At 35.1% G+C, this 21,600-nt stretch overlaps 1 protein-coding gene across 10 annotated transcripts in view; it reads left to right on the top strand.

Moving 5' to 3' along the window:
• The window catches only part of NCOA3 (nuclear receptor coactivator 3), a 56,642-nt gene that overhangs the window by 21,522 nt on the left and 13,520 nt on the right, over positions 1 to 21,600 (top strand). For 5 of the 10 annotated variants that reach the window (XM_054644195.2, XM_077187450.1, XM_077187451.1 and 2 more), the window contains exons 3-13: positions 4,418 to 4,493; positions 10,093 to 10,200; positions 12,129 to 12,301; positions 13,792 to 13,892; positions 14,871 to 15,045; positions 15,584 to 15,772; positions 15,983 to 16,084; positions 16,879 to 17,019; positions 18,208 to 18,355; positions 19,242 to 19,630; positions 19,865 to 20,745. In XM_054644195.2, coding sequence (XP_054500170.2) covers positions 10,112 to 10,200; positions 12,129 to 12,301; positions 13,792 to 13,892; positions 14,871 to 15,045; positions 15,584 to 15,772; positions 15,983 to 16,084; positions 16,879 to 17,019; positions 18,208 to 18,355; positions 19,242 to 19,630; positions 19,865 to 20,745 — 2,388 coding nt within the window. In that variant the 5' untranslated portion in view covers positions 4,418 to 4,493; positions 10,093 to 10,111. Of the gene's footprint in view, positions 1 to 554; positions 741 to 802; positions 1,924 to 4,417; positions 4,713 to 10,092; positions 10,201 to 12,128; positions 12,302 to 13,791; positions 13,893 to 14,870; positions 15,046 to 15,583; positions 15,773 to 15,982; positions 16,085 to 16,878; positions 17,020 to 18,207; positions 18,356 to 19,241; positions 19,631 to 19,864; positions 20,746 to 21,600 lie in introns of those variants that run through there. The other 5 variants (XM_077187448.1, XM_077187447.1, XM_077187449.1 and 2 more) reach the window with 5 other exon arrangements.

Here is a 21,600-nt window from a genome sequence, read left to right as displayed (position 1 = left end):
CACCCATAATGATTTTCATTTCTCAAATTTAGTCACAATATATAAGCATTTTGTAAACTAGCACTATAATGTAAAAATGTAAGAGTAATGTTTAAAGATCAAAAATACTTTTTAACTCTTAAATGTTTTAGTGGGCTTCAGACTTTCAGTACATGGGAATACTAATATAATATGGGATTATATTAAATATGCAATATACTCTTGGAAGCATACATTTCCTAGAAATCATAAAATTAAATATAGTTAAAATGCAGTTCCTTAGTAGAATAAATGCTAAAGCTTTTCTTTAGGTAAATGAAAATGCATGTCAGAGAGAAGATACATTTTCCTTCCAGGGATGACCAATTTTTCTGGGAGCCATTTTGGTATTGTGGTTAAACAGTTCATGTTCATTGGCTGAATAATAAAAAAACTTGTCCTCCTTGCTTTAGATGTCATAAAGAATTATGAGATTGTTTTGGAATGTTAAAAGCACTGAATGTAATTATTCTTGTCTAATAGTTCTCTTGAAGAGAAAAATGTCTGGAAGAAATTATTATTTTCATATTTTTCAGATTTTCTGTCAGTCCACATAGCTTGCTGGTCTTTTAGACTTACAGTTTCCTGTTACTTCAGTAACTCAGTGTTGAGGTGAACAGATCGCAAATGTTGGCTGCCAAGTAACTCAAGACTGAAGGGACCTTAAAACTGGAATGGATGAATATGATTATGATCATCATAATTTTAACTACTGATCAATGGTGAAAGATACATTTTTTTCTCCTTACTAATATGTTTAATAAAAATGTCATACTTATATTTACTAGTATTCATACTAAACCTTTCAACCTGGAAGACACTTCAAATGACATAAGAAATCATTTTCATTCTTCTTTATTTATATTAGGAAATAATTTTCTTTCTTCTTTAACTAATATCCAAATTGCCAAAGTCAAAAGATAAATTAGTGTCTGAAGCCAGTCTGGAATTCAGAGTTTGCTGGACCACTTTGTTAAAAATTCAAGGTTAAAGATGGGATTTCTTTGCTCCCGCTAGGAACCAGCAGGGTTTTAAACCTTTGTTAATCTCAAACGCTCCTAAGAGGCAGAATGGATTCAGTGCATTTTCTGTGTTGTTTTGGATTAACAGAGGTGAAGGCCAACATGAAGAAATTTTCACAGCTACAGCTTTATTCTCACTGAGTATCCAGTTTATGCCTTATGTCCACTGTCTCCCTTGCTGGCTTCCTGTTAATGATGTGCTACTTAAGCATCTTTTTATAATCACCTGTAGTTAAGTGCAAGGTGCAGTCTTCTCTTTTTTTAGTCCTGTACTTCCTGTTTCAATTCATTTTCAGTTCTTCCCATGTAAACAAGCTTTCCACTTCTTAAATGCTAACCTTTTCCCCGTGGCATCCCCTTTAACTTTCTCATAGAGCCGTAGAGCCATGTAGGTATTTTTTGATGTTTTTGTTCTCTGTTCCAAAGGCTATGTAGGTGTAACAGCTATTATCCAGGATTCACTTGAGAGGCAGCATAATTTCTCCCTGTCTCTCTCTCCCTCTCCCTCTCTCTCTCTCTGTTGTTATTGCGATACAGTCATAAGAGGACCCGTGTAATCACTTTTCTGTCTTGAGGGGATGTGTGGTGATGTCCTCACATATATCTAGAGATGTGTAGATTAATATTCCATACTACTTCTAAGCTGCATGTTGTTTTGTTAAACACAACTAACCTCAAATGACAATTATACCATCTTTCACAATTCCTTTGATTTGTGTGCACAAGCAGTAACTGATTCATTTGCTGCCTTCCTTTTTCTTTTCCTGTTAAAACTGTTTGATGAGATACCTGGCTTTAATAGCTTGAACTGGAGCTACAAATGATGTGATGTGAAGAAATGAAGAAATGTGATGTGAAGAAATGAAGAAATGAATACCACATTGTAATGTGCTAGAAGTGTTAGAATATATGTCTCGTGCAGTGTATGTCTGTGTAATGAGGGAAAGTCTATTCATGTTTTCTTTTCCTGTTTCTGTGTCTGAGTTTGTTTCATGACTCCTGCCTGATTCATCTAAAAATTGAAATCAGCGGAGAGATCCAACAAGAAAGAGACTAATTTAGTTATACCACATGAGGTTTCCTGACTGCATTTTACAAAATTATTCACATCTTCGTGTTACAAACAAAAAAGACTTGCAAGCCTTCATCCCCCACACTCTCCAGTATAGCTGTAAAAGGCCTCTATTGTCTCTGTTCATATTGAGATGTCACAGATGTGTATACTTTTCTGGGTTCTTTTCTCGCATGAAACTCTAATGACCATTCCTCCTTTGATTCCTTTCTCAGGCAAATTGGCATAGGCTATACAAAATGAAATTTAGGTCACAAATTATTTTTAAATTATTCTACTTGAATGAATGGAAGATTTAGCTGCTGGTATTTGTATATACTGGAAATCTATGGCAAAATATGGCAGAAGATGGTTGACATAAAAATATCACCAAAGGAGTGTGCGGTTTTAGTGAGAAATGTAAATGTGCAGTTGAGTTTTAAAGATGAATTTATGCTGTCCTGGAGATTAAAGGCAGGTGTGTTCACCTGCACTGTTAAAACAACTAGGAGTATTAGGAATAACTAATTTTAAATAAATACTTTTAATTTTATGTATTTTAATTTCAGTATTACAAGGGACCTGCTTTTCTGTCATGTGTTTTGTTTGCTGTTAACATGGTCGTTTTTCTGTTGCTCTAACTCGCAAACTGGGATGCGTAGGAAACAAATTAACAAGTAATGACATTCCAAAAATAGATCCACATGCATTATTTATCAGAGGAACAGGAAATGAACTCCAAGCATCTTCCACCTCTGACCGTCTCTTAACTAGAAGTGTCCTGCCGTATTAATACATGCAAAGTGAAAAAGGTTCAAGTTAATTGTCATGTCTGAGAAGTAGCCCAAGAGTGCATGGTGTTTACTAAATATAAGCACTGCAGGGGAATTGGTAAATGAAACCTGGCAAGGTCTGAAAAATCAGTCTCCCTAAGATAGAATGTATAATATAAAATGAATGTGCATGAAATTAAGAATATTTAACATATTGCAACAAGGTGCGTTTCACTAGCATTAGAGATGGCACTTTTTTTTAACTGAAAGTCCCGATTCAGTGAAGTCTCTGAATCATTTACTACCTAGTAAATCCCATTTTGGAATGTGAGAGGGAAAAAGAGTGGAGAGTGATCAAATGTGTTTTGGAATAGTATTTTATTAGTTACTGTACTGGTGGGGGAAGTGCTGGATAAGCACTCCACTGGATAAGTGATGTATCAGTACAACAAATATAATTTCCTGTTTGCTTCATAATATAGGTATAGGTGCTTTTCATCTTAAAAGGTAATGAAAGACTTTTTAGTATAAACTAGTTACATGAAAACCTTTTTATTTACTCAGTGTAAATGAGTGTTTGTTTCATTGCACTTTCAGATTCACAAAGCTGTAGTAAAGGTTCAGTGGCATTTTTATCTGCTGCATTTGCTCCTTCCTCAGAGGTTTAAAAGTATGTTGGTCTTATGCATTCTAATTTAAAGTGTATTGTATTTGGGTTCTTTTTTTAAAAAGGCACAGTAATTATCTCTGAAACATTTAAGGAAGGTTAAGCAAGTGCTACCCTTTTTACGTCTTATTCTAAAAAGTAACTATTGTGTTCACCATATCTGGCACATTATATATAGGTATATTTTTAACCTGCACACATTGTAGTGTGTTCTGTCTTTTGGTGTCTGTCATATTGTTGTTGTCTGTGCCACAGGTAACAATAAGACTTGTCACTTAGCCATCTCATCTGGACTGTAATGTAATGATCTTTCTTTATGTCTTTTACAAATTTGATCAAAAACCTACCGTATGTAAACTTTGATTTGGTAGCCAGGATGTGCTGGATGCTAAGGTTCTACACGGTGTGAGTTGGTTATCTTTGTAGCTCATCCTGAGAGTGGGTGAATTAGTCAAAGGTCAGTATGTTGAGCCCACTGAGATCAAAACATGCTGAATGATATTTTTGTTTGAGCACGCTTGGGTTTTGGTTGAGCAGGCTTTAGACAGGAAATTGTATGCTCACGTGTTGAAAGTTGTACTGATGTGAGACCTGATGGGGAAGCTGAGTGCGCAGCCCCAAATGCCAAGCGCTTAGTGCATGGCTGTGCTTTGATATAAGCACCCTAATAACATAAACTAATTCATGTGAAGTGGAACAGACCACAGTGTTAAAATAAAATATTTTTAAAATTTAAGATGTTAAGCTGTTGGCTAATGCCTCTGTATTTAGAAGAGGAGCATGTGGGTTTAGCGTAGGGACAAGAGTTGAATGGTCTACTGTTCAATGTATAGCAGAGATGACAGTTACATGAAGTTACATATCATATGTTATTTTTGTTTTCCAGGATGTGACTTAAAATGAATTCTGATTCTGAACGTCCTCTGAAAAATATGCAGTGCTTGAATGTTTGCTAAGGACTAGTAAGTGACTGATCTCATATTTGGACTATATATACCTGAACATTTTTAAAACTACAGTTTAGTATATGAGAAGCATGTACTTAAAAAAAAGAAGCATGTACTTAAAAAAAAGAAAAGGAGGGAAGAAAGAAGAAAATAACCCAACCCAAACCAAAAACCTTACTGCACCACTGCCAGAAAGTGAAATTGCTGCTTATATTCTTGTGGATTCCTGTCTATGTAAGTGGATACATCAGTTGTTTCTGTGGTCAGTCTTAGAGCAAAAGAATCTCTGCATAATATCAAGAATATTTTGAATCAGAAGTTTCAATACTTTTGATACTTTTTAATGTGTATTTGAGGGAGATAAAATGTTGAAATAACAAATTTGAACTAAGTATACACAGTTGCAGAATGGAATATCCTCTAGTTTTATTTATTATCAAAATTTCAATATTGCAATCTGCATCTTGCAAAAATGTGTGACTTATATCTTGTTTTTTAGGAGGGAGGATTCTATTTAATATTTTACCATTGTATAAAATTCCAGGGCATGCTCATGATTCATCGAAATGAACTTGTTTGGTTTAATTCTTTGTAACTGGCTTATTTTGAGTAATGCTAAATTCTGCTTAGTCAATTTCTCAAAGAAGAAATCAGCTCAGACAGAAGAGCTTCCAAGGATGCAAAATACCAGAAGTATACATACTTAATATAGGAAAACTTGGTGGTTTCGTAGGATCAATGAAATATTTAAAATGTTTTCATGCAAAAAAACCATTATTTAAGAAAATATTTAGGATATGTTTTAAATTAGTATTGTATAGTTGTGCATTTCGGAGGGTAGTCAACTGTTTCAGTGAAGCAGATAGAAAAACTAAATCTGAAGCATGTAATTGTTGGTATTTTTGGGCCCCTGCTAGGACAAAACCTTCTCACTTGCCATGTCCTGTTTGCTGGATAGATCTTTCATCTACCAGCTACTGAGAGCGGTGGCACAAGGGAATCATGCTTGAGCTGGACAAGGAAATGAGTGCATTGAAAGACAAGGTAGCAGAAAGCAATCTAAGGGATATTAAGTTAGTAGCTTTCTAAATTCTGTGGGGGTGAGTTGAGTACGATGAGGGAAGAAATAGTTGCATCAAACTGAAAACTTTCTGCTTACTGTGCTTAGTAATTTCAGTGTCATTTTGGCTTGAATGCGCTGTAGGAAATGGCTGAAGGAACTTTCCCCATTGCAAACATACTGTATTGTTGGCATGTGCATCGTTTTCTTGTTATTCCAGGGTGGAACTTTAGAAGACAATGGATTTTACCCTGTCAAAATACTGAAGCCGTGGCAGGTTGGACACTGCTACTCATAAACACTCACGTTTTCTTTAAAATCTATGGTTTTGTTTGGAAGGCTGTACCATACGCTTTTGCAATAGATGGATTAGTAATTACTGGAACTATTTTATCTGCCATGTGCAAAACCCAGTACCTTTTTAACAACTCATTTATGCTTTTCACTGAGAAGTTAATAGACATATGAAAAGTGTATGGTACATAGCATAGGGTGTAGGCATGAACACCTTAATAATAAGGACTGGTGGTTTTTTTTCACCAGAGTTACTGATGAGCAAGAATATCTTTGTTATTTTCTGTTTTCTTGAATTGAGAAGAATGTAGGAAAATTTAAGATTATACATGCAAAGATGTTGCAAATAATCATGAAAGTTTGGAACTTTTGCTCCAAATATTGCTGCCTTCGGTTCCACTCCACTGGTGGGATTAGGAGCATCATGATGGAGTGGTTCATTATTGCTGCAATCGATGGAATTAAACAGTGCCTTGCTTTGAAGACTTTGTTTTGGGTAATTTATACTGATCTAAAATTTAATAGAATTTCTTGCATTTGCCCAGTTTTATGTAGTAACTGAGCTATTCAGTCAAATTAGGCTAGCTTTTAGATTTATTTTAATTTTATTAATCATGCAAGTAACAGAATTTCACTCTAATTCTTTTCTTTAAAAAATACTTCATTTAGGTAGATAATATTGTGTGGTATCACTAGCAGAGAAGTCTTTTTAGCCAGCATTAGTGGTTCATAAGCCAGAAATAGTGTTGTCGCCTCTTATCTCAGAAAGTAAGTTTACAAAGATGCCTGTGTTTTTGGTTGGTTGGTTGGTTGGTAGTTTTTTTTGCTTTTAGTAGTAAAAACGCATAAAGGTTTCAACTTTTGAAACCTGTGTTTCAGAGCTGTGTTTTGAAATAATTAACTTCAGGAAAACTCCCAAAACCCCCAAAATAGCCTTCCTTTTGGAAAAACTTTTTAGCCCATTAGAAGTTACAGGTTCAGCTTCAATGAAGAAATAGAACACCTGGTACTTTCAAAACTGGTGATTTCTTTCATTAACTCACTGAGGAGTTAATAATGAAAGAAATTGCTTCTTTTGCAAATACTTCCTGTAGCTGGGAAATTAGTTTTACTGTTAAGAATTTGTACTGTAAATCCATCTGTATTGGGAAGCAGCTTCTGTAATTTCTTAGCTAAACAGTTGCAGAGTTGTTCTAGGCATGACCTGCCTGCTCAGCTTGTAATGATATTCTTAGCGAAAGGAAAATGCATGTGCAGCAACTCTGCAGCTTCAGGCCTGAGCAAACTACCACCAGTTACTTGGGTGTAAGAGTAGGAAAACAGTCTATGCAGATTACTGATTTTTTTCTTCCTTGTCCAAGTTCCTATATTTATCATGTTTCTTAGACAAATTGTAGTAATTTTTGGTTTTCTATTTAATTATGTTGTGAGTTATCTCTCACTACAAGTAGATACTAAACCAGAAATGACATTTCTATTTTAAATCATTTAAAACAACCATGTAACCTTCAACATTATGTTATAGTGAAATGTCTATCCTAGTTCAAATTTTCAACTGCTTAATGTGTTTCAAATGCTTCCTTCTCTTAAACAGAATTTACTCTTGGATTCAGACATACTAGCTTTGTCCACATCCTTCCTGAGTTAGCCTTAAGACTTACGTTTTAAGCTCTTCCTTTCTTTTTCCACATTAGCTCTTAAACCGTCAGCTCTTACTGTACTCAGCCTGTAAATGTAGTTAGGGAGGGAGGGAAGCAGCAATCCTGGAAGTGTGTGCAGGTGTCACCTACAGCATGCCTGAAGATGCAGCTTCGGCTGTGAGGTCTGTGAACATAAGACCTTGAGTCATATGTAGTGCTGAGTATCAGCTTCAGATAATCAACTGCTTTTTGCATGATCATAAACTGTTTTTATAATCTCTTTTTTTCAGCTGCTTACTTGTTCAAATGAGTAGTTTTTCATTCAGCTGAATGACGCTAATTGAAGGAAAGACGATCCCTGCAGTCCAGTTCTGTACTGGCATCTAGTGGCCTAACAGTGTATTTTTCTTGAACTTTATGTAAAGTAGGCCACCAGGGATGTATTTGGGATTTTTTTTGCCCTGGAGGAATATATGAATGGAGAAAGGTCTTCAGACTTGCTCTTCCATCTCTCTGTTGGGTTTGTCTTATTCATCCTGTTTCTCTAGCAAATATTTATGTGTAAGACCAAGTTCTATCTGTACAGTTCATGCCCATAGTACAGAGTTAGGCATCTTTTGTAATTGTTTATTTCAAATGGAAGATTATGTTTGATTATTGGGTTTAATTCTGTTGTCATTTTAAAAACATGTTATCCTTCCTTTTGTAATATATATCAATTGGCATGAAGATTGGTTATGATAGAATTTTATGTTAAGCATTGTAACATTTTATTAGCTGCAAAGAGAATTTTTACTTTAAAAAGATGCCATTTTATTTCTGGGCCTTTTTATATGTGCTAGACCAATCCAGTCCTTTGTCCTGTCTAGCTTTCAAAATTTTGTACTGCTGTAGGAAGAATGTTCTTTTAAATTCTCGATGTGTAGAATTAAAAACCTCCATGCTGCTTCATGCAAATCTGTTCTTGTGTGTCTTTGTCCTTTCAGTTTAGACTTTAGGAAAAACTACAGCAGATATCCCCCACCACTGACAAGAAGCCAATAAGCAAAAATTCAGTCAGTCAAGTAATACAAAAAGTATTACCGTGCGCTCACACACTTCTCAAAAGTAATACACATGCTTCTTTTTTTTTTTTTTTTTTTTTTTCCTTAGATATCTTGTCCTAGAAGCAGTTAGTTGATTTGGTACCCTTTGAGGGGTTGGTTGTCTTTGCTGCTAGTATACACTGCTGACTTGTGTTTAACTAACTTCTTGTTCAACAGGGTGCTCATATTCTATTCTGCAGAGCTTCTTGAGCCAGTTGGCCACCAGCCTCTGATACCTTAACATAAACTTCATTTAGTTCTATCAGTTCCTTGTCCTTGTGATATGTTATCACTGATTCCTAGGAATTTGGTCATCCTAGTCCAGTTTCTTTTAACAATTGTCATAATGGTAGTTTTTGCTTGTGAAGACAAAGAACTTTTTCTGTGAAAGATTTCTTAATGCTTGGGTTATGTTATGCAAAAAGGTTCTCTCTAACTGACAAGTCTAACTCTATTAACTAAATATTTAGCACCATTTATTGCCACTGCTGTACAGGGTAAAGAACTGCAGTCTGAACTAGAATGTAGTAAATGAAATTTACACTTAATTTGGAAATTTCTGTAAAAAGGATAAAATAGTACTTAATTTCTAACTGCCTAGATCTGTTTTGTTTCATTGTGGTTAGAAGACCACAATGTTCTAGTTCTAGTTGTGTTCTAAAATACTCCAACTAGATACATAGCATCGATCCATTAAATTTTTTTCCTCCCTCAGTGTGTTGTTGATCCTAGCATAACAGGACCCCCCATGGCTTTCTTCTCTCATCTGTGTCTGTGCTCCTTTTTTCTCTTGGGAGTGAGGGGAGATGAGTGTCATATATATCTAATCTGGCAGGTTTGTTTAATGTAACTAGATTTTGACAAAATCGCCTGGTATTTTATTGGATTATGGCCCAGTCTTTGCTCCAGAAGCAATAGAAATGAAAGATAGTGGAAGTCTTTGCTTGCCTTGGCCTCAAAGTTTTAGAACACTGTATGGATTTTAGAAGATTTAGGAAGAGATGTGAAAACTATAGTAATCTATCAAGATGGTAATAGTAATCTATTGGCTTTATGCAGAGATGAGTATGAAACTCCTGTAAGCCCCCCTGATACACTCCTAAGGATGAAAATTACTTGTTTCTGCAACTGTGTTTTGGTATGACATTAATTTATTGCTTTCTTTTCAGGTTATCTGAATACATGTTTAAATACTGATAATTTCTTTTTTTTAGACGAATTGGAGCTATACAGTGGTCCCAGTTTAATGGTGCAAATATTAAATATCTCTGAAAAAAATTAAATGCATTTTTAACCTTTACTTTTGCTTAGAGTGATAGAAAGCTTTAATAACCTGGGTTTTGGCTAAATAAAGGGTAGATTTTAAAGAAATGTAAACAAACATTATTTTTCAGTAGCACAATGTTTATGGATTTGCTTTAAGAAAACTCACTTGTAAATCTGATAAAAATAAATTACTTATCTGGATAAGTTCTCTTCATTTTGAATTGGTATTTTGAGCATTTTATTCACAATTATTATGTCATTGATTTTAGCTGCTGATGCAAGGTCAAGATGAGTGGATTAGGAGAAAACTCCTTAGATAGTTTGACTAATGAGTCAAGGAAGCGCAAGCCATTGCCCTGTGATACACAAGGTTCAAGGTACGTTTATATTGAACTTAACTGGTTTTTAATGAGTTTTTAAACATACTTTTCAAATTTGCATTGCAATTTAGAGTAAGTTCTAACTAAGGAATTTTTTTAGTTGAAAAAGTCTCTAGGTCAGCTTCTGTTGTGAAGATAGGTAATTTTACTATTAGGTGTAGTTGATGAATTGTGCTTTATAATTAGACTCCCTTGGAAATTTTATTACCGTGGATGTATCATAGAATGCATTGAGTTGGAATGGACCTTAAAGATCACCTAGTTCCAGTTCTTCTGTCATGGGCAGGGATACCTTCCATTAGAAAACGAATTGCTTTTGGAGTTGCGATTGCAAGGCAAAAGAAGAAAAACCTCTTGCTTCACAGGAATTTTAAAGGCATCATCTTATATCTGGTAATTGATTTGACAGGCCTCATTTCAGGTGGTTACATTTATCAAAGAATACTGCAGGAGGCTGAGCTTTTTGCTGGTTTGTTTGTACTTCCGTTTCTTTTAAGTTCATCTTAAATTTTGGCAATCTATGCTATCTTCCTGCCCCTCACCCAACTCTCTCAGATACTGTTGTCTGAGGGCCTCAGTTTTCTGTTCCCCATGAGTTTCATTGCTCTCCACCATGTGAAGATTCTTTTACCCTTTCTTCTCTCTTTCTTTCTTTCTTTCTTTCTTTTCTTTTCTTTTCTTTTCTTTTCTTTTCTTTTCTTTTCTTTTCTTTTCTTTTCTTTTCTTTTCTTTTCTTTTCTTTTCTTTTCTTTTCTTTTCTTTTCTTTTCTTTTCTTTTCTTTTCTTTCTTTTCTTTCTTTTCTTTTCTTTCCTCCATAGAGTATTACCTTGTATTAAATTTGTTGTCAGGCATTGTGCATACTAATATTTGTCCCTTTTATATATACATCCCCAGTGCCTCATGCCAATTGCCTTCATCATTATAAGAGATCATGTATGAGAACCTTAAATGCTTCCACTGTATCCCAGTGTCGTTTTATGAGTGTCCTCCATTCCATTTTCTCTTTCCCTTTCTACAGTGTCTCTCATGCAGGAGTTCTTTTTCAGATTGTCACCCTTCATTAGCTTTCTGGATCTTTCAAGCTCCTGCTTTGTCATGTGTTTGTTTTCTCCAGTGTTGGTCCATGCATACTTTCCTAACTCCTTCATTTGGTTTCTTCTCAAAGAATGATTATTCTCTTTCAGTTACCTTGAAACCCTTGTCCATTCTTACCCCTTCCCCAAGTCCTTCTTTTCCTTTTCTTGCCATATTGTGCATGAGATTTGTCCCTGTTGGTTTAGGCTGTAGACAGTCTCTTTACTCAGCACATTAACCTGGGTAGAAAAAAGAATTTGAGAGAGACATTTTATCCAGCAACATTAGGTTGTCTGGGATTCTGCTCTTCTTGCATGTTGAGATGGCATTTAGGTCCTGATGCCTAGAAATTTATAAGGTATCGCCTTCTATAATCATATCTCTACAATCAAACTGAAGGGAGTTAATCGGAAGCTAAAATTCAGTTTCATTTGTCTAGTAAATTTTAAGCAACTGTAAAGCAATTTCTAATATTAAAATATACTTTCTGTATGAGTGCTACAATTTTATAACAAAAGCAGCTGCTCTTTTCATTAAATCTGACAGTAGAGTAAAAGAGTAAAAGCAGAAGTATTTTTTTATTAATAGGTTTCTTCTGTTCTCTTGATATCAATTTGTACTTAAAATTCTTAAAAAATATGCAAACCAAACACAAACACAAACCCCAAAGCAAACAGCTGTGTAACAAAACATACACATTTGCCCTTCAGATTCAGGTTTGCTGGAAGAATAACTACTGCCTAGGTTTAATGGGTGGGTGTTAAGTGAAGTGCATTATTGTTCACAGAGTGAGCACAGGTTTTGTATAGGATGGTATATAACTATACAAAATAATGTTCTTGATTCCTAGTCTGGTCTGCAGTGGTGAGAAGCGTCGACGTGAGCAGGAAAGCAAATACATTGAAGAACTGGCTGAGCTGATATCTGCTAATCTGAGTGACATTGACAATTTCAATGTCAAACCAGACAAATGTGCTATCTTAAAAGAAACTGTGAGACAGATTCGACAAATAAAAGAGCAAGGTACAGTTCCCTGCTAAGTCAAGATTAATAGTTTAATTTCATTGTGATTCTTTTTTTGTAGCAGTAGTTCCTTGGGAAATTGAGTAGTTTTTCACAATAGCATGTAACTGAGCAGGTCTTTGGACTTTGACTTGATTCAAACCTTAAATGCGCCTTAAGTAATTTTCTATTTTAAAGTAAACAAGTATTTATCATCACTTTTTATTGGGAATCAGGATTTTAAAACTGCGTACGGCCTTTCTTACCAGTTTTGTACCACAGACAAGTTAAAAAAAGAGGAGATGGTACTCTAACATCTGCTTGTACTCTGTACCAAATACTCACTGGTATGAAGAATACGTGCCATTGCCTTTCGCTTCAAGGAAACCTATCCTTTTCTTATGGGCAAGCCTCCAATCAGAGATAGTGATTTTTATGGATTTTTTTAAATTGCTTTTTTAGTGTGATTGAATGGACTCAGAATATAGCCAGCTCAGCAAAGGAGAAAGAAGCAATGCATCATATCTTGGTAAATTCTGTCAGCTAGGGTAAACCTAAGTGATATAATACTTTTTTTTAACCGACAGGTGTATGCAAAACCCATGTTTTGAAATATAGAGTGAGGAGTATATATAATTTATTTTTTTAAACACCACTCCACCCCCATCTCCACCTCCCAGTGACTAACCTCCCAAGCTTCTATGTGTCATTTGGGCAGTAAAGTACTAGAAAAACAGAATTTGCTGTGTGTATCCTACCTGTTGCGGTAAATTGCCACATCTTATGCTAAAACAATTTTCAAAAATTGTCTTTTGTTTTTAAGGTTTTTTTTGTACTGTCATTGTGTGAATTCTAATATTTCATTAGAGAGTTGAGATGTTGTACTCCTCCTGTGGTCTGCTTAACCAGCCAGCAAGTACCACAAAAAAAAGCACACAGTGTTTTTTCTGTAATTCTGCTGCATGGCATGAATTCCCATTCCACCTTCCCCTGCAATAAATTAACTGAGGATATTTTGATTATTTAAATATGACTTTATTGTACGCATGCACACACATACACACGCGTATATACATATACAGGCACACAGCTGTTAACACGAATCAAAGCCTTTTTGAAGAACAGTGGTGATGGCATCTGAAGACTGTGACCAATGATAATGAGCTGATCAAAGTAAAAACATAAGAGATATATGAGTGTTTTTAATGGCTACTGAAAGACTAAGCAGGTATTCATCAGACAGTGTCTGAAAAACAACAAGAAATGTTCACAAAGCAAGTTCATCATGTCAGCTTCAACTGCCAAGTCAATTTATGTGAGCAAAGACTTTGGCGTTATGTGGCCATGACATATTTTCTGGTCTTAGCGGCCAACAGTATATGAGCCCTCCTCTCTCATTTGTGCTTCTTTTTGCCTTTATTTCACACTCTCCCTAGGATCTGGCTCGTAATATTAAAATGTGGCTATCACATGAAAAGTTGCTTTATGGAAATGTATCTTTTGGCTTTCAGGAAAAGCAGTTTCTAATGATGATGATGTTCAGAAAGCTGATGTATCATCCACGGGTCAAGGAGTTATTGACAAGGATTCATTGGGACCTCTTTTATTACAGGCAAGTACAAATTAGGCCCTAGTAAACCCCTATGGAAGCAAATACTTACGGCAGGGGAAAATATTACAATAAAGTATGCAATCCTGTAGTAATAAAATAGTATGCAAGCACCATGCAGAAGTATGTTTGAAAGGTTCAAGAATAAAATCTATCACATTTTCTTAATTTTGCTGAAATTCTCTGTAGAAGGACATGGAATAGCCTTTGACTTTTTCTCATATTCCTATGCTTTATTTACTCTAGCAGTCATTACCAAATTACTACTGAAGCAGTGCTTATTTCTACAAGGAATACTTTATTTCTTCTAGGGGATAGACATTAAATGGAGTTTTTGCAAGGAGGGGTTTGTTATGTGTATGTCTGCATTTGTGTTACTAAGTTATGAAGCATTTTAAATAAATGTTGCCATCAAGTAAAATAACCCAAGATTAACAGTAAACAAAGGTACATAGCAGATAGCCTTTCTTTATGCCTAGAAAACCAATCTGATATTTACAAGTTCATGAAAGCATTTTTGAAGCTTTGTTTTTTAACATAGATATTGGATTTCTCTTTCAGTTAAGAACATACAGTATTTGGCTAGCTCCTCCTATCTCATCACTTGACAGTGGAAATGTCTTCATGTTCATGACTTGCTGCTTGTTCCTACTGAATTCTTGTTTCAATTTGCTAACTATTGAATTAATGGTACAAATTCGTGATCTAGTGTTCATATGAATCAAGAATGAAACAAGAAGGCTGGTTATGAATGTGAAAGCTGAATGGAATATCACATGGACATATTAATTATTATTATTATGTAAATAACTCCCTACCATACGCATTTTTCCTCAAAGAAGAATTTAAAACTCCATCTCTATGCTTGAAAATAAGTGAATATATTATAAATTCACATTTATCAGATGCACTTTTAAAATTAAATTATGTTGAGCATTAATTGATCCGTCTTACACGATATGTTGTCATGTTAATATTTAGGCATTGGATGGCTTCCTCTTTGTTGTAAATCGAGATGGGAACATAGTTTTTGTATCAGAAAATGTCACACAGTATCTGCAGTATAAACAAGAAGATTTGGTTAATACAAGTGTGTATGGTATCTTGCATGAAGAGGACCGGAAGGACTTTCTTAAAAACTTACCTAAATCTTCAGGTAGTAAAAGTTTATCTACTACACTTACTAGACTGTTTGAAAACAATCAAAGAAGACAAAAATAACCTTTCAAAACATATTAGTTTTATAAAGAATATTTTACTACAAGAATATCTTAATCTTGATAAATACTACTGTGTTTTTACAGTAGCATGCTATCAGAAATAAATGTGCTAGAAATTCACACTTTAGCCTTTGAATTTTGTTTACCTATAACTTTAAAAGAGCGACACTAAAGGAATACCTTCCCTAATACCACAAGGCTGACTGAAGGAACTGCTTGTTTTTAAAATATGTGAATGACTTTCCAGCACTCCATCAAGTGACTTAAAGTGTCATGCAAAAGAAAGAGTGCTTTTTACTTGGTTCTCAATATTCCTATTTTTATACCAAGCTATATTGATGGTATATTGAGAAGGCATCTTAAAATAGCCTTTATTGTCTGTAATCTAGGAACAGGGTATCTAAATTAAGAACAATCAGTTATGAGTTGATTGTATCTGAAAATCTGTATGAATTCTTACTGTGTTCTTTTAAGTTAATGGAGTTTCTTGGAGTAATGAAGCACCTAGACAGAAGAGCCATACATTCAATTGCCGGATGATGGTGAAAAGCTCTCATGACCTCTTTGAAGATGCAGGTAGCTACCAGGATATTCGTCAAAGATATGATACTATGCAGTGCTTCGCTTTATCGCAGCCAAGAGCTATGATGGAAGAGGGGGAAGGTAGGAATTTTTGCAGAATTGTCATGCATAGAAATTTCTGTGAAAAGCTCTTTGATGTTTAGCAAACCATTTTCAAGAATGCAGCAGCTTTAATCCTTACTCTCTGTACTTCCATTGTAACAACAAAAGATACTTCAGCTATTTTATTAGATTCTTCAACACAGTAAAACATGAGATGATGAAAGAAGAAACATTCTTTTTTAAATACAGATTTGCAATCCTGCATGATTTGTGTGGCGCGTCGTATCACAACTTCAGAAAGGGTATTTCCAGCAAATCCAGAGAGCTTTATTACAAGACATGATCTTTCAGGTAGGAAGTATACCCAGGAGGAAGGTATGAAGGAGTCTTCTTTGTCCATGTGCTCTTGTTTTAAATAAATGGAGTGTGTATGGTGTATATGGAGTGACTAACAGAATTCATACTGAGAATTCCCAACTGCTTTTTACAATATACCATTGTTGGTAGTGAGGTGTAATAAAACCTGTGGGAGGCATTTTCTTCTCTATGTTGCTTTTTGGTAGGCTGGTAAAAAGCATTACTTGTGCTTTAGCTAGCATTTCAAGTGGTTGTCGTTCTGCTTTCCTTTACGCGGAAGATGTATTTTAGGTCATAACTGGAAGTCATTTAGGACTTCCTAAAAGACTGGAAGTCCTTTAAAAATGCTTATATTTTTACACAATACATGAGCTAATGTTTAAAGTGGCTTATGCTGTTTAAATTGGAAGAGTTGTATAATCTAAATGGGACTTTGTGTTTACGATGTTCGTTTGATGTAGTTGGTTGCTATTTTTTAAAATTTTACTCTGTGTGCATCCCTTAGGTGCTTGTAACCAGAGATGAAAGTTACTGTTTTCTAAAGCTCTGACATTGACCTGTGGGGGATTAACTTCCTCTTAGTTACATAAATTCCTTTGAATAGTGATGCTTTAACAAGCAGCATCATATTCTTATATGGCAGATAGTTCATAAATGTAACTTCTGCATGTTCAGAATTTGGTGATTAAAAGGGTTATATTGGAGCCTTAGGAAATGTACCATATTTATACAAAAAGAATTGTCACAGTCATAAAGAGTTCAACTTGTATATTTTCTTTCCTGTTAAGGCAAACTTGTCAACATTGATACAAACTCATTGCGATCTTCCATGAGACCTGGCTTCGAAGATATAATTCGTCGCTGTATTCAGAGGTTCTTATGCCACAATGACGGGCAGTCATGGTCAAATAAACGCCACTATCATGAAGGTAAAAATCAGTTTACAATGTTTGGGTCACATTGCTTCTCCTAGGGACTGTAATTTTTGCTGAAAATAAAAGCTAAATTCTGCCTGTGTTCCTTTTTTTCCATGGTTTTTGTTAATTACTGTGATTCATTTACAAGCTGAAGGAAGATGACCTCCTGAGAATGAGGAATTCTGCTGGAAGTTGTTTGGATTTTTTCAATGTGATTGTTTTGGAAATTAATGTGGAAAATACCAGATACATGATCTGGGGTCCTCAAGGAAGCTGTTTTTCCGCAGCAATGACAGAGACAATGATATTTCTATAATGATATGTCATTTTTAATTATCATTACTTTGTTATTTTCTGGTTAAATAACAAATGGTATTTATTTTGGTATGTTAGTTTGATGATATTTTATTTCACTCTTTCCTTTGATAAAGAACCACTCTCTGAAAGTGATAACAGTTGTGTTGATGCTTTTTTCTTATTCTCAAGACACAGGGCTCAAAATATTTTCAGCGTTCCAGTGCCACATATTTTGTAATGCTAATTTGATAACCTTGATAGATAAGTGAAGTACAGCCACAGTCTTCAGTAAGAAAGATAATGTTTCCTAATTATTCCAAACTCTAGTCTTTTTGAAGGATTTACAAAGTAATTCAAGCACAGGAGATGTTACATAAAGAGAAACTCATACTGTCAGCAAATGGATTTTCTATTCCATTGAAAGTTCTTCAACATAACTGATCAATGAATCCTAAATTAACACGAGACTTGAAGCTCAATTGAAAACCAATAGTTTCCACAATTTTTTGATTGAAGCAAACTGAAAAATTCTTCCCCAAGCAGGAGCCAGGGGCTCAATAATCTAGCCTTGGAAATCTGTTAACAAATGCAGAACTTTGCCTGTTGTGTCTGGTGAGCACAAAATATTACAGCACCAAAATAATCTTGTTTGCTTTTATCTTCCCTCTATTGATAGAGGAGAAATATCTGTGGAATACTTCCTTTTTCTCTGTGTATGTTTTGAGTGGGTCTTATTTATTTATTTATTTATTCATTTCTTTATTAATTTATTTATTTTTAAAGTTTTTTGTGTTTTGGGGGGGTAATCTTCAGTAAATGAAGGGTATTATGTCAAAAATATAATTAATACTAATAATTATTGGGATTTTAAATATTAACTATATTCGTGTATTCCCTTTACAGCTTACACACAAGGTCATGCTGAAACCCCATTGTATAGGTTTTCTTTAGCGGATGGTACAATAGTGACAGCACAAACGAAGAGTAAAATGTTTCGAAATCCTGTAACTAATGACCGCCATGGATTTGTCTCTACCCACTTTCTTCAAAGGTGAACTTAGTAGTATCTGTTTATAATTTAAGTGTCACAGTTTAAAAAAATACATCTGACCTTGAAGACAACCTGAGAAAAATAGCATTCTAAAATATTTTACCTGATTAAAACTCAGATGGGGAATAATTTGGGAAACCGAGCTGCATAGCATACAAATAAATGTATAAACCTCGCAGAGTCCCATTTTAACTATGTGCAGAAAGACAGTCACAGTCAAAAGAGAATTTTTTACTCAATACCCGCTCAAAACCTGTGTTATGTTTATATTAGTCTTTTGTGGTAGCATTGATGAAACACTGGAAATAGAGATGCTCAGTCATGTGCTTTTGCAGACCAATTAAAAAGACAACAAAACCCTCTCAGATACATAATCCATAGCTGAAATGTACCTTAGGTAGTATTTCTTATGATCTGTTATTGTTCTTTGCAAAAATAATTGAAATGTCACTTTGGAGGGAATCTGCCTCCTTCTGTCATTAGAGTGCCTCCAGGTGCTGAAAAATTAGTAACTGAGCTTGTTCAGGGTCACACACTGTTAATGTACCCAGTAGAATGGTGTCAGGCATTGACTCAGGAAGGGAATGAAAGAAGGAGGATCTTTAAATGGATAAATCTGATTAATAATCTGATCGTTGATAAAAGCTTTTTGAGGCAGTGATACTGTATGTGATTATAACTCAAAGCCTTCAAAGGATCAAACATTTCTGTAGTGAATAAATGAATGTCATGGCTTAGTTCTGCTTTTGTGGAAGCTTGAATTCTTGCTGCTCTTTTTTGGAAAGATATTTGGGCAATTAATTAATAATGTATTTGTACCACATGATTCCAAATAAGGTTTTAATTTGTTTTCTTTGGGTTTCTGGGGCTGATGTTGAATTTACAGAGAACAAAATGGATATCGGCCAAATCCTAATTCTGTTGGGCAAAACATCAGGACAACTGTGACTGGAAACACAAATTCTGTTAATGGTCTTATGAACATGTCACCTGGTCAAGCCATGCCAATGCAGAACAGAAACTATGGGATGGGAGATCCCAGTGCAGTGGGTCAGCTCACCAGCGCTCGATTTGGAAGCCCTGGGAATATGGGGCCAGGGAACTCTGGAACTGGCATGCAGTCCTCTGCTTATCAGAGTAACAGTTTTGGGTTAAATATAAGTAGCCCACCACATGGCAGTCCTGGCTTAACTTCCAGCCAACAGAATCTAATGGTATCTCCTAGGAATCGAGGGAGTCCAAAAATGAGTTCACACCAGTATTCTCCAGTTACAGGTACTTTATTTTTGCTAAAAGCTCTTTTTTTTTTAAGCTATTTTTTCTCACTTTTATCTGAATTCCATCTTTCATCCATTTTAACTGTTCTATATGACCCTATATGTGTTACTTGAATGTAGTATACCTGACTTCATGTATTAACTCAATGTGGCAATCATACATAATCCAAAGGAAGAGTGTATACAGGCAGTACTGTAATCTAATAAATTTGATCTCTGTCACATGATACAGGTATGCACTCGCCTATGGGATCTGCCAGCAACACTAGCAACAGCACTTTTTCTAGCAGTTCTCTTAGTGCTCTGCAAGCCATTAGTGAGGGTGTTGGAAATTCCCTTTTATCAACACTTTCTTCACCGGGTCCAAAATTGGATAATTCCCCAAACATTAGCGTAACTCAGCAAATTAAAACAGGTACCCAGGACTCCAAAAGCCCTTCTGGTTTGTATTGTGAACAAAACCAAGTGGAAAGTTCCATCTGCCAGTCAAACAGCAGAGATCTCTTTAGTGAAAAAGATAGTAAAGAGGGAAATCTGGAGGCATCTGAAAGTCAGAGAGGACCATCTGAGAGCAAAGGGCATAAAAAACTCCTTCAGCTACTTACGGGCTCCTCAGATGAAAGAGGACATTCTACAGCATCAAGCTCACCTTTAGACTCAAATTGTAAAGAATCTTCTACCAGCGTTACCAGTCCTTCAGGAGTTTCCTCATCAACATCTGCAGGGGTATCTTCCTCCTCAAACATGCATGGGTCGCTCCTGCAAGAGAAGCACAGGATTTTACATAAATTGTTGCAGAATGGTAATTCTCCAGCAGAGGTGGCCAAGATCACAGCTGAAGCTACTGGTAAAGACACATATCACGATGCTAGTAACACAACCTCCTGTGGAGAAGACACTGTCAAGCAGGAACAACTAAGTCCAAAGAAGAAAGAAAACAATGCTTTACTAAGATATCTACTAGATAAAGATGATATTAAGGAACCGCTTTCCAAAGAGCTGAAGCCTAAAGTAGAAGGTGTGGATAATAAGATGGGACAATGCACAAGTTCTGCAATTCCCACTTCAAGCCAAGAAAAAGAGATGAAAATAAAAATGGAGCCAGCAGAGGAGGTAAGGTATAATGCAAAATGATGTCAGTGAGCTAACCAATATTTTATTATTAAGTGAATGACTAAATATAGAACACTCTACAGTGTGCGTGTGTAAACATTTCTAAAAAGGTTCTGTGCAAATGATGTGAAACAATAAACTTGGATTTAATTGTGAATGAAAAAGCACTAACAAAAAGAACTACAGGATATATATATATATATAAAACCAAATCTGATGTCCTGAGGTCCTGGACTAATGTTTTTAAGTTATGGTATGATTACGGTAATATTTGCACGTTATTCCTTAAAATTAGATCTTAGCACATGTTTGATTTTATGGCTTAGTAGGAAATGGGCCCGTAACTGCCTCTGTACTTAGTTGGCAATGCAAGAGCAAAAGGTAAAACATGATTTTGTTTTGAAAATATAAACAATACACAAAAATGTGTAATACTTGAAATAGCCATGATTTGGTTTAGTTCATTCATTGGTTTTAGCACTCTTTTTCTTTCTTTAAATGAGGGAATATGTTCTTCCAAATATATATATATATCTCCAGCATTCAAATAAATACATAATAAAATGTATAAATGTATATATAATTTGTATAAATAAATACAAATAAATAAATTCTAGAGATGGAATTCCAAGAAATGTCAAGATGCAGAAAACCAGCATCACAGAGCAACTATTCTGAAATCAGCAGCACACTTGTTAGGAACAGATGTTCTTAAAATTATAATCTGTATATAATGGTTTTGTATTTAAGTCCTAAGATTTGGAACTTCCTAGTAAACTGGTCAGTACTGGTCAGTATGGCAGAATTTACTGAAGATATATAGACTTCTTAGACCTTGAATTTCCCAAATCAGTA

Source organism: Agelaius phoeniceus, chromosome 17 (assembly GCF_051311805.1).
Source record: "Agelaius phoeniceus isolate bAgePho1 chromosome 17, bAgePho1.hap1, whole genome shotgun sequence".
Taxonomy (NCBI): Eukaryota; Metazoa; Chordata; class Aves; order Passeriformes; family Icteridae; genus Agelaius; species Agelaius phoeniceus.
Note: the sequence above shows the minus strand (reverse complement) of the source record. Positions and strands in the feature narration are given on the sequence as shown.